A 13152-nucleotide genomic window follows, 5' to 3' on the forward strand; every position below is an offset into this window, starting at 1 on the left:
GAATGGCTTTATGTAATACATGTAATCTAAAGTTAAAGATGCCAAAATTTTTACCAATTATTATTCATAATTTAAAAGGTTATGATTCAAAATTATTTCTAAAATATTTAGATGAATTTCATCCTGAAACTGAAACTAGTGTTTTAGCAACAAGTACTGAAAAATTTAAACAAATTAAAAAACCAGTTATTGTAGGTGAAACTAAATATTTAAAATGTAAAAACAAAAAATGTAAATATGAGTATAATTTCATAACAAGAGACACCTGTTGTAAATGTGAATCAACAGATTTAGAATTATATACAGTTGCCGAAAAAATAGAATTAAGATTTATAGATTCAATGGAATTTATAAATACTTCATTAGATAAAGCTGTTAAAAATTTATTAGATGTTAATGATATATATTGTGTAACATGTAAGAAAATAAGAAAAATGGATTATGTATCTTATAAAGTTAGTAAAAATACTAAGAATAACATATATGCTTGTAGTACTTGTTCAGTTTGTAATACTAAAAATATAAAATATATTAATTTTGATCATTTAGAAAATTTTAATAATATTTTTAAAGATTTATCATTAAAAGATAAATGTTATTTACTTAGAAAAGGCGTATATCCTTATGAATTTATTGATAATTATAAAAAATTAAGTATAACAGAATTTCCAAATCTTGAAGATTTTAATTCATCATTAAATGGAAATATTAATATTAACGATTATAAATTTGCAAATAAATTTTGGAAACATTTTAATTGTAAAACATTTAGAGACTATCACAACTGGTATTTAAAATTAGATGTTATACTTTTAAGTGATGTATTTGATAATTTTAGAAAAGAATGTTTTAAAAATTATAATTTAGATCCTATACATTATATAAGTTCACCACATTTAAGTAATTCATCTGCTTTAAAATTAACCAAACAAAAATTAGAATTATTAACAGATCAAGATATGTATGAATTTTATGAAAATGGAACTAGAGGTGGAATATCACAAATTGCACATAACTATGCTAAAGCTAATAATTGTTATTATTACGATGATATTATAGAACAAGTTTATAAATTAAGTAAAGAGGAAGCTTCTCTTAAAGGTATATACGATTCTAAAAAATTAACAAGTTATATTTTATATTTAGATGCAAATAACTTATATGGATGGGCTATGTCACAAAAATTAAGTGTTGGTAATCATGAATGGTTAAATGAAGATGAAATTAAATATTTTTGTAATATTGATAATATTTTAAATAAAGATTTTGATGATGGTGATATTGGATATACATTAGAAGTTGATATAAGTATTCCTCCGGAATTACACAACTTTTATAATGATTATGCTCCAGCACCTCATCATTATGTTCCACAATTTGAAGATTTATCACCAAATCAAACAGACTTAATTAATAAAGGGATTGGTAGTAAACCAAATGATAAAATTAAAAAATTAATGTGTACGTTGTTACCAAAGAAAAATTATATAATTGATATAAGATTATTAAAAGAATATTTAAATAATGGTGTAATTTTAACTAAAATTCATAGAGGTATTAAATGTAGACAAGAAGCATGGTTAAAAAATTATATTGAAAAAAATACAACACTTAGAAAAGAAGCTAAAAACGATTTTGAAAAAGATTTTTTCAAACTTATGAATAATAGTGTATATGGTAAACAAATGGAAAATGTTAGAAATAGACTTAATGTTAGAATAGTTAAAACTGAAAAAATTATGAGAAAACTAATAAGTAGAAATACATATCAATCAAGAAAAATAATACATCATAATATGTGTGTAGTGTTTGGTAAAAATACAAATATTAAATTAAATAAACCTATCTTTGGAGGTCAAAATATTTTAGATTTATCAAAATTATTAATGTTTAAAATGTATGTACAACTTAAAACTAAATATGGTAATAGAATGAAATTATTAGGAACAGATACTGATTCATTTATTCTTTATTTTGAAGGTAAACATATTGATGATGATTTTGATATTTATTCTGAAATGAAAGATGATCTAGATAATTATGATACCAGTGATTATATAGATAATTTTCCAATTGAAGATTTAAAATCTAATATTAATAAAAAAGTACCAGGAAAATTTAAAGATGAATATAATGGAATACCAATTAGAGAATTTTGTGGACTTAGAAGTAAAATGTATGCATTTAAGACCGATGTTTGTGATAAAAAAGTTTGTAAAGGAATAAAGAAAAATAATATTAAAAAGTTAACAATTGAAGATTATAAGAATTGTTTAATTAATTTAAAAAATAAAAATGAAACTGTTCATAATATTAGATCATATGATAATAAACTATATAATACAGAAGAGAATAAAATAGGATTGTCACCCTATGATGATAAGTTTTATTTCAATAAAAAGTTGAATAATAATGATAACGATAAGTTAAATAAGACTTACAAATTACCCTGGGGACATTATGAAATAGGAAATGTAGGTAACTAAAACGAACCCCTCCTATTTACTATACATTAAATTATTAATTATATTAGATTAAGTTTTTTTTTTTAATTTCAAATGAAATATGATGTGAACATATTTCAACGATGTTGAATATTTGAATTTTTATTTTGATTTATTATTTTTGTTTATCATTTATATATGTATGAATTTTTTAAATTATTTTTGAATTATATTTGTTTCAATTTGTAGTTTACTTTCTTCAATATCTGTTTCACTTTCTTCAATATTTAATTGTTTTATATATTCATCTACTTGAATACTTTTATCAATCTTATTATTAGTTTCATCATTTTGTTTAGTAATATTATTTTGATTAATATTGTCTTTATTTTGTAAAACTAAATCTTTAAGATAATTATCAATTAAAATTTGTTTTTCCGAATAACTATCCAATTGTTTTTCTAAACTGTTTTTAAAATTTTCAATATTTGTTTCTATAAAATCTACTTGTTTAGTTATGTTAATAATATCTTGATTTAAATTATTTTCTAATTGTTCTATTTCTTTATATACAACACCAAAAGCTACCACATTATCTTTTTCTTGTTTTTCAACTTCTTTTTGAAGTAGTTGATTTAATTCCATTAATTTACTAATAATATCTTTCATTTGATCACTATTTGAACGAATTTCTTCAACTTCATTTTCTAATGATATTATTCTATTAAGAGAATATTCATTAGATGAATTTATTTCTGAAAAAGATTTTTGTCCAAACTTATCAATTCCCATTTATTAGAAAAAAATTTTTTAATTTATTTAAATTTATATGTAATTTAATTAAACAGTTAATACGTTTCCTTCGGAGAGAGTCAACATATTTTCTTCTCTTAGTTCCTCAATAATATTCATAATTTCATTATGTATTTCTGGACTATCATTTCCTGCATTATACTCTCCTAACAACAAATTTAATCTATCTTTTAATTCATTAATATCATTCCAATAAACACGTTCACATTGTGAACGATTCGCAAAACGAACATATTCAGTAGGTAAACTAGTTTTAATTTTAAAATTTTGTAATGATTTTGAAAGATTATTTTTTGAATTTAAACCAGATCCTACTTTTTCTTTTATAATTTTATTTTTAATCAATATTGGTCTAATAAAATTCATATATTTATTTCCAACGCTAGATTTAATACGTTTAGAACTTTTGTCATTATTTTGCATGTAAGCATATGTTGATAATATAATTTCTTCATAATTTTGTAAATCATTATTTGTTACAGCTGTTGATGGTTCTTTTAAAGTTATTAATTCCCATAACCCTTTTGTTCCATTATAAGTTTTATTACTTAAAATAATATCATTATTACTAATTTTTACTTCAGTATTACCAATCCATAAATCTTTTCCATCTTCAGATCTTAGACCAAAAATATTGTCACATAATTTCATATCAGAATTATTTAAATTTAAATATTTCATTGCCATATTTCCAATTTTGTCTGAAATAAATTGTACTGGTGTAGATAACGTTTCATTTGCACTACGCAAAAGAGCGTCTTTTGATGTTGATGGAGTCAACTGTTCGCTTCGTGAACCTGTGCTAGTTGTTGGTGTACTTTCAACTAATTTTTGTTTGTTTGTTTTTCTAATTGGTGATAGTTGCTTTTCGTTAAATTCATTAGTTTGTAAATTCACATTATTGTTAGGTGGTTTATATTCATGTTGTGAATCGTTTCCTTTGGAAGTATATTCACTTTCAGTGTCGTTTCTTTTGGAAACTTGCTTGACATTGTCAAACGGTTTCGACTCCGTTGAAACATGTTCACTTTGTGAATGTCCATCTATTGTTTTTTTATATGATTGATTTGATTGATTTAAATCTACTATTAAATTTTTAAAGCTATCATTTAAATTGTGAACATTAATAACTGATTGATTTAATGGTTGAATAATTGCTTGAAGATCTTCATTAATTTTTTCTTGTTTTATTACTTTGTTTAAATTAAATTGTTGAAGTTTATTTTTTAAGTCTTTTTGTGTTTTAATATATTCTTTTAAAACTTTATCTGATATCATTGTTATTTAATTAAAATAAATTTTAAATATTTTTGAAATGGATAAAGATGAATTTATTGATACTAAAAATAATGATTTTAAAATAGCAAAAGAGTTGCATAAACCAGTAAGAAAAAATTTTGAAAGAAGAAAAATTATTACTAAAGGCATAAATGAACTATGGGCAGCAGATTTACTAATTATGACAACAGTTAATGTTAGAATTAATAGAGGATACAAATATATGCTTAATGTAATTGATACATTTTCTAAATTTGCTTATATAGAGCCATTAAAAAAGAAAGATGGAAAAACAACTTCTGAAGCATTTTTAAATATTATTAAAAAAGCAGGTTGTGCCCCAAAATTACTTCATACAGATTCTGGTAAAGAATTTTTAAATAAACATTTTCAAGAAGTTTTAGATAAATACAATATTAACATGTATCAAACATTTAGTGAAAAGAAATCATCAATTGTAGAAAGATTTAATAGAACCATTAATGAAAAACTAAAAATACGATTTGAAATTCAGAAAAATACTAATTGGATTGATGTAATTGATAAAATATTATATGAATATAATTACAAAGATGTACATAGAACTATTGGTATGAAACCTTGTGAAGTAAATGAAAAAAATGAACAATTAATTTTTGATAATTGTTTTAAAATTAATAGAAACAATTTAGAAAAACCAGTTTTTAAAATTGGAGAAAAAGTAAGAATTCAGTCACATAAAAAACAATTTGAAAACAAATATAAAAATAATTGGACTCGAGAAATATTTTATATTAGTAAAATTTATCCATCTAATCCAATAACATATTTAATAAGAGATTTAAATTATGAACCAATATTGGGTAAATTTTATAAATTTGAACTTCAAAGAGTTCAAATTTGAAGTTTCAATTATTTTGCGTCCACCCTCTTCTAACGCTAAATACACTTGTAACCATGTTTGACTTTGTCAAACGGTTTCGACAGAGTCGAAACATGTGTTGATGTATAAAAATTGAATATTCTAAATCAAATATTATGCTTATCTTGCAGTTTGTGACTCGTATTCAACAGTATTTCATTTTTTTTGGTTTGTGCTTATGCTTATCTTGCAATTATGCTTATTCTATTTATAGATTGTGAGCAATGTTGATAAGATCAACTGTTTGCTTTGCATACTACTCAACTATAATTACATTATTCAGGGTATACGGTTTAGATGAGTTGGTTAAGCAGTTGGAATTGTAACAATAATTTTGTTGCAAGTTCAAATCTGACTCAAAGACTTTTTTTTGAAAGGTACTTTAAAAAATAAATGTATCCTTTTTTTTTTTTTTTTTTTTTTTTTTTTTTTTTTTTTTTGAGATAATATAAGCTAAAAAAATGAGTTAAATGTTAAAAACCCCTATATTATAGTTACTCGTAGTTAGTATTTTTAAGGTACTCGTAGTTAATATTTTTAAGGTACTCGTAGTTAATATTTAGGGGTGGACTAAATCGACCCAACTCAAAATTTTTAACTTTTTTTTGAGATAATATAAGCTAAAAAAATGAGTTAAATGTTAAAAAATGTTAAAATTTTGAGTAACTGTAAGTTAAAAAAAAATGAGTTAAATGGTAAAAATGTTAAAATTTTGAATTAAAATGATAATAAATGTTAAAATTTTAATATTTTTGAGTTAAAATGATAATAAATGTTAAAATTTTAATATTTTTGATATTGCGTTGTAGTCCGGAATATACATACTACTTATAAATTCACGTATTTGTATTTGCATATGCCTTCTTATTGATTATTATTAATTTGATTCACTTGAAGAATTTAAAATAAAACCAAGTTTGTTAATAATACCTGTTGTTTTAATGTTATTATTATTATTATATACTAGCAAACCCGGCCCCCTTCGCTGGGCACACTAAAATAGAATAGATATGGTTTAGAACAGAAAATATATGGTTTTCATATTATTTATTTCTTTATTCTTTATTCAAGCGTTTTGGCATAAACAATATTTTTTGTTTTTCTATTTGTTTTTGAGTAAATATAAAATATAAATTGAAAATCAGGAAAAAAGAAGATTGTTTTTAAATTTCAAATCAACGCATATGAATAAACAATCGTCTTTTTTCCTGATCATCCATGAATTTTTCGTTTCAATTTATATGTTTTATTAAGCATTGGAGCTTTTTAACCATTATCCATTTATATTTTTCAAAAAAAAAAAACGAAAAAAATTGTTTTTTCCACGAACACATAATTTCATTCGGATTTCACATTAAATTCTCAAATTTCGTAAGAAATTATTCACTGTTCCAAAATCCACTCCAAAAAATTCACAAACAATTTTTACATGTTGCACTTACGTTTTTTCCTTATGGCATCCAAATCAGAAAGAAATATTGACACATTGTAACTCATACTGTCAATTTGACAGTTCAGTTCCGCCCCAAGCGTTAAAAAAGTAAGCGACATTATGGCTGGCTCAAAAGAACGCTGTACCCGTTGCCACTGCTCCGAATTACAACCAAACTTTACGAAACCCATTTTCAATACTTACTTAACAATGTGCATAAGTTTGGTTTAATTCGGTGCAAAGACACGGCGGGTCCACGTTTTGGCATATATTTCGAGACCCTAGTCATCAATAGGTATGAAAATTACCCCGTATTAAAGCACTTATCAACAGCTTTCATTTGATACCCATATTGTGCATACACAACCAAAGGTTACCCGGGTCCACGTTTTGACCTATATCTCGAGACCCCAGTCACGTAGCGGCATGAAAAATACTCTGTACTAAGGCATTCACCAACAGCTTCAATTTGATATCCATATTGTACAAACACATTCTAGGCTCCACGTTTTGGTCTCTATCTCGAGACCCTAGTCACGGAGCGGCATGAAAAATACTCTGAACTAAAGCATTCACCAACAGCTTCCATTTGATACCCATATTGTACATACACGTCCGAAGGTTACCCGGGTCCACGTTTTGACCTATATCTCGTGACCCTATCTACCAATAGGTATTCAAACTATACGGAAATCATCTTCAATACCTACTTAACAATGTATGTAAGTTTGGTTTAATTCGGTTCAAAGACACGGCGGGTCCTTGTTTTGGCATATATTTCGAGACCCTAGTCATCAATAGGTATGAAAATTACCCCGTATTAAAGCACTTATCAACAGCTTTCATTTGATATCCATATTGTACAAACACATTCTAGGGTCCACGTTTTGGTCTCTATCTCGAGACCCTAGTCACGGAGTGGATGGAAATACTCTGAACTAAAGCATTCACCAACAGCTTCCGTTTGATACCCATATTGTACATACACATCCGAAGGTTACCCGGGTCAACGTTTTGACCTATATCTCGAGACCCTATCTACCAATAGGTATCCAAACTATACGGAAACCATCTTCAATACCTCCTTAACAATGTGTGTAAGTTTGGTTTAATTCGGTGCAAAGACACGGCGGGTCCACGTTTTGGCATATATTTCCAGACCCTAGTCATCAATAGGTATGAAAATTACCCCGTATTAAAGCACTTATCAACAGCTTTCATTTGATACCCATATTGTACATACACAACCAAAGGTTACCCGGGTCCACGTTTTGACCTATATCTCGAGACCCCAGTCACGGAGCGGAATGAAAAATACTCTGTACTAAAGCATTCACCAACAGCTTCAATTTGATATCCATATTGTACAAACACATTCTAGGCTCCACGTTTTGGTCTCTATCTCGAGACCCTAGTCACGGAGCGGCATGAAAAATACTCTGAACTAAAGCATTCACCAACAGCTTCCATTTGATACCCATATTGTACATACACATCCGAAGGTTACCCGGGTCTACGTTTTGACCTATATCTCGAGCCCTATCCACCAATAGGTATCCAAACTATACGGAAACCATCTTCAATACCTTCTTAACAATGTATGTAAGTTTGGTTTAATTCGGTGCAGACACGGCCGGTTAGCGAACACACACAAAAAGTTGACTTTATTTTATATATAAGATTTTTTTCAGTTTGTGTCCGAAAAATCCAAATATCTTAGGGGGCGTCCATAAATTACGTGAGATGTTTAAGGGGGGGAGGGGGTCGAGTCAAATCTCATCTAATCTTACGTTGGAGAGAGGGGGGGTCTCGGCAAATATCACGCAATTTTTTTTCTGATTGAAACAAAAAAATTGTACATGCTTAAGATTTAATCTCAAGCGTAATCGTAGTATGGTTAAGATCATTCACTAATTCGTTCGAAAGAAAATAATTTCATTCATACTTCGACGTTATACATTACTACTGTCAAACGACCATATTTGTTATATACCAAATAGCTCAATTTAATCTGAATTTGCGGTACAGTGTAGCCCGTCGGTTGTTTTCGCGCCACTATGAGCCGAACGCCCTATCACTCAGGTTGACGTTTGACAATTCCGGACTTTAAAGAACATGACGGAAAATCATTTGCTCCATTTCTAATACGCGTACCGATTCAACCGCTGAATGCCTTCATCAGCACGCCTATTGATCTCTATTGCCCAAGTATACGTGATGATTTAGAGAAAATATGCTACAGTACATGCGGTATTTACTTCGCATCTATCACAAGAGCTGCAGAGCACAGGCGAGCAGCTCACATTGCACCAGCTAAGCAATGTTCCGCAAAGTGCGACCCTCACGGATTGTCATAAGACGAGCTAATGAGTTACTGTGCGCAAGCGTCAACGGCTTAGAGTGGCTAGATTAGAACGAAGTTGAAGGAGCACATGTTTTTACTGAAAATCATATGGACATGTTGGTCCCAATAGTCTCTCTTGAAACGCATGATTCTCCATGGACTGAATTAGAGTAGATATTCTTTTTTTAATCGCAGTAGTTACGATTTAAGTCTTCTATTGTTAAATTTTTATTACACTTATAACTCTCAGCAATATTGATTACTAGTCTTAACTAGTCGTAAATAAAATCACGAAGCAAATTTTTTTTTCTTTTTACAATAACAATCCAACGCGTTTACATAAGAAACCCACATTTTGAAAAATCTCACGTGAGATTGGGGGATGGGGGAGGGGGTTGAATAAAATCTCACGACATCTCACCAGGGGGGGAGGGAGGGTCAGAAAATTGAAAAAAACACCTCACGTAATTTATGGACGCCCCCTTACGGAACCCTATTTTTTTCCAAAATAAAATGTAATCCATGTTACTCTTGGATAATGTAGTTTTCGAATGGTGAAAGAATTTTTAAAATCGGTCCAGTAGTTTTTGAGCCTATTCGTTACAAACAAACAAACAAACAAACAAAGTTTTCCTCTTTATAATATTAGTATAGATGAAGGAAAAAATGTATGGTAGTATTTACCATATACCTTATAAGATATGTTGTATACTAATATATGTATATAAACATGCATATACATATACAATTTCGCGCAATTTTCAAAAAGAACAAATCTATATGTAAAGATGCATACAAGTCATATGGACATATCAAATATACGAATCTATGTATTCCGTACGCAAGCAAATGTAAGCTAATGTGCTTGAACTGCAAGCGAGAGCGCGGAACGAACGACAAAGAGCACAATCGGCCCCCGCGTTCGGCAACGTTCGACATCTGGCTCATTTGTATATAAATTCACATACTTGTATTTGCATATGCCTTCTTGCTGTGTGCATGGTAATGAACCATTTCTTTGTTGAGAATGGGACGATGATAGAAAAAGTAGGAAATGAAAGGGAGTGTTTCGAGTGTAAAGTGTCTTGAAAAAGGCAAATCGATGATGGTGCCTCTTAGTGTTGTTGACTTATTAACGTCTGATGCACAATCGAAATTGAAGATATCTTTCATGAATTTGATAAATGTTTCGTCATTTTTCACGTTTTTGTAAATGTAACTTGACCTATTCCATTGCAATTCCATTTACCTCCTTCTCTATATCCATACAAAATATCTATCAGACAAATAAAATTAAAATTTTGTTTTGAAAATTGCAACCATTACATTAGTATTTTCTTATGACGTTGTCACGTTAAACTATCGTCAGTAAACCGACTTTACAGACAACCTCTTTTTGTTCTATGGCTTAGCATTAGACTAACTTAAAAGGGATAGGCCAGAGTAGCCTCGATACGGTTCTTACTGATCGTTTGCCTTCCCGAAACGAGCTCGTCATGTACCACACCGCGAATGATGTGACATTTCTCAATTAGAAAAAAATATTAAATGTTTGCACTGCGCTTTTCCACAAATTTAAATATATGCGAATTAAAATGTGTGTTGTCTCGACAATCGAAAGCTGATCTCTTCTGTCCGAAAATTGTTGAAAAGCGTGCATGTCCTGAAGACAGCACCCATCTTTATTATTTTTCGGTTCATCTGCTCCTTTGTCATATTAATGCAGTGTTGAGCAGAATGTTACAGAACTCTTATGATCGCGGACAGGCGAAAGAGTTGTGGATATGCTGAAGAAAAATCCAAACATTTCGGGTGAAAAAGTCGGTTGCGCAGAAACTTTGCGAAACTCGGGGGCAGGACTAAGAAAAAAGCTGCAAGGTGCAAGTTTCATATAGAAATGCCATGAAAAACTAATTAGTAACACGGCGTATTAAAAAACCAAGACTAAAAAAAGAACGACCAAACTGAGCCCTATAAAGTTCATCATTTGCTGGCATAAAAGTTGGCAGAAATGTAAACTGGTGGTGATGCTGGTTTAATCATCGCGGAACTTAGTGGTTGACTTATTATTATTTTCACATACTCTAATTGCAATAATAAAAAATTTTTCATATATATACATATGTACGTATGTAAATATATTTATATGAAAAAATCCTCTTCAATAGCTCTGCCTCTTTGATATCAAAAACTCAATGACCTCTCTTTGACCAGCGGCTTATACACCTCTTGAAGAGTAACTTTCGGAGACATTTGTAGAAACTCACCTCCTTGAGATTGTAAATTTTACAAAGCGATGGATTCGTGCCCATTTTTACTTATTAATATCGAACTCTTTACTGCCGTGAGAAGCGCAATTTTATTTCATTGCCTCAAAAAATTTACGATAAGACTGCTCATAAAACTATAAGAAAATAGAAATAAAAATATCATTGAAAAATACATATGTATGTAAATACATTATAAACGTCGAAGGAAAAATAAATAGAAAACAATGGAGTTGAAAAACGGAAAAAAATTTTATGACTTGGAAATGGAAAAGTTCTAAAGCACGCCGAAATTGCCACTTTGGAAGCGTCCAAATTGCCACTCTTTACAAGTTGTGTTTGATGGTGCGTGATGACCATAAATATTGATCCATATCCATATCCACTTTTCAGCTGCACTTTAAAAGGTAATAATGAAGCATTACTTTCCGCAAATTCTGTTGTTTCGGGACGAACGTAGACATTTTTGACGTCCGATAAAAGAGGATATTTACGCTTCAAACGAATGTCAACTACTGCGATCGAGACCTCACACATACACTTTCAAATCACCAGTATATTACTAGAGCGAACACTAAAATAGTATCAGCAGCGACACCTCTTAATCCCATACTAATAATTTATTTATTTTTTATTTTTTTTGTTTTAACACATAACCTCAAGTTTATTTTATTATCACGGTTTGAACTTAGGAATACAACCTTAATAACAATAATAATAAATACAAATCATATATTTTACTAAAAACAGGAGCCTGAGCATATTTTAAATGTTTGTCCATTAAAGCCATTACAGCGTCGGCCCCTACCCAGGTGAGATGAATTGCAACATAGCTTTTTTGTTGTTTGCCCAGTTCGCATTCCGGGCTTCAGTCTTCAGTTTTCTTTGTCCGTGTGTTCTATAAGTAGTTGTGGAATTTTTCTTTTCATTTATTCATTCCTAACAACTGGCCGACTTTCTCCATCGTATGGAGGTCATTTAGTCATAATCGCAGGAGAATTTTAATATGATTCTTTATAACAATTTTCCTACGGAGTTCATCACCCAAATAAGTGCGTGGGAAACGAGAATTTCTTTTCTTCCGACTGTGCAAGCGGCTCGAATTGAAAATATAAACAATATAAAGTTTTGTATAGTGGATGCGTAATATTCAGAAAATACTAACCCTACGAGTATAAGAATTATTTTGCTTTCTGCCATCTTTCATTCAAACTTAAGAGCTCTGTAAGAATACCTGGTGATTAAGAATTCCAGCGTTTTTAAGCCCAAATCTGAAAAAGTAAATATTATATTTGTTTTAAATTAATTATTTGCATAAGTAATACAAGGATATGTAATACAGGGTCCGACACTCGAAGTGTAACGAATTAAAAAGGCCATAAATTTAGTTTGAAAAATTACTTTTATTCAATTCAAAGTCAAAAAATGTGCGAAAATAATAAACAAATTAAGAATCAATTTAATTTTGCTCGATATGACCACCTTTTGCCTTGACTATGGCCTTGAGATTGTTGGGAAACGAATTGCAAGCTGCCCGAATCTGACTTATAGGTATTTTGGCCCACTCGCGGACAATGGCTTTTTCAGCGCCTCGAGACTGGTGAATCTTTCAGTTCGCACCTTGTTCTCCAAAATGGGACAAAAAAAATAATACATCGGATTCGCGCCTTGTG

General features: G+C 29.5%; 1 protein-coding gene across 1 annotated transcript in view; it reads right to left on the reverse strand.

Moving 5' to 3' along the window:
- LOC128864081 (mitochondrial basic amino acids transporter) overlaps positions 1 to 11560 on the reverse strand; it is a 35489-nt gene extending 23929 nt beyond the window's left edge. The window contains exon 1 of the mRNA XM_054103573.1: positions 11480 to 11560. Within this exon, the coding sequence (XP_053959548.1) occupies positions 11480 to 11524 (45 nt within the window). The 5' untranslated portion in view covers positions 11525 to 11560. The remainder of the gene's footprint in view (positions 1 to 11479) is intronic.
- Between the last annotated feature and the right edge of the window lie 1592 nt (positions 11561 to 13152).

This window comes from Anastrepha ludens, chromosome 5 (genome assembly GCF_028408465.1).
Source record: "Anastrepha ludens isolate Willacy chromosome 5, idAnaLude1.1, whole genome shotgun sequence".
NCBI classification, from domain to species: Eukaryota; Metazoa; Arthropoda; class Insecta; order Diptera; family Tephritidae; genus Anastrepha; species Anastrepha ludens.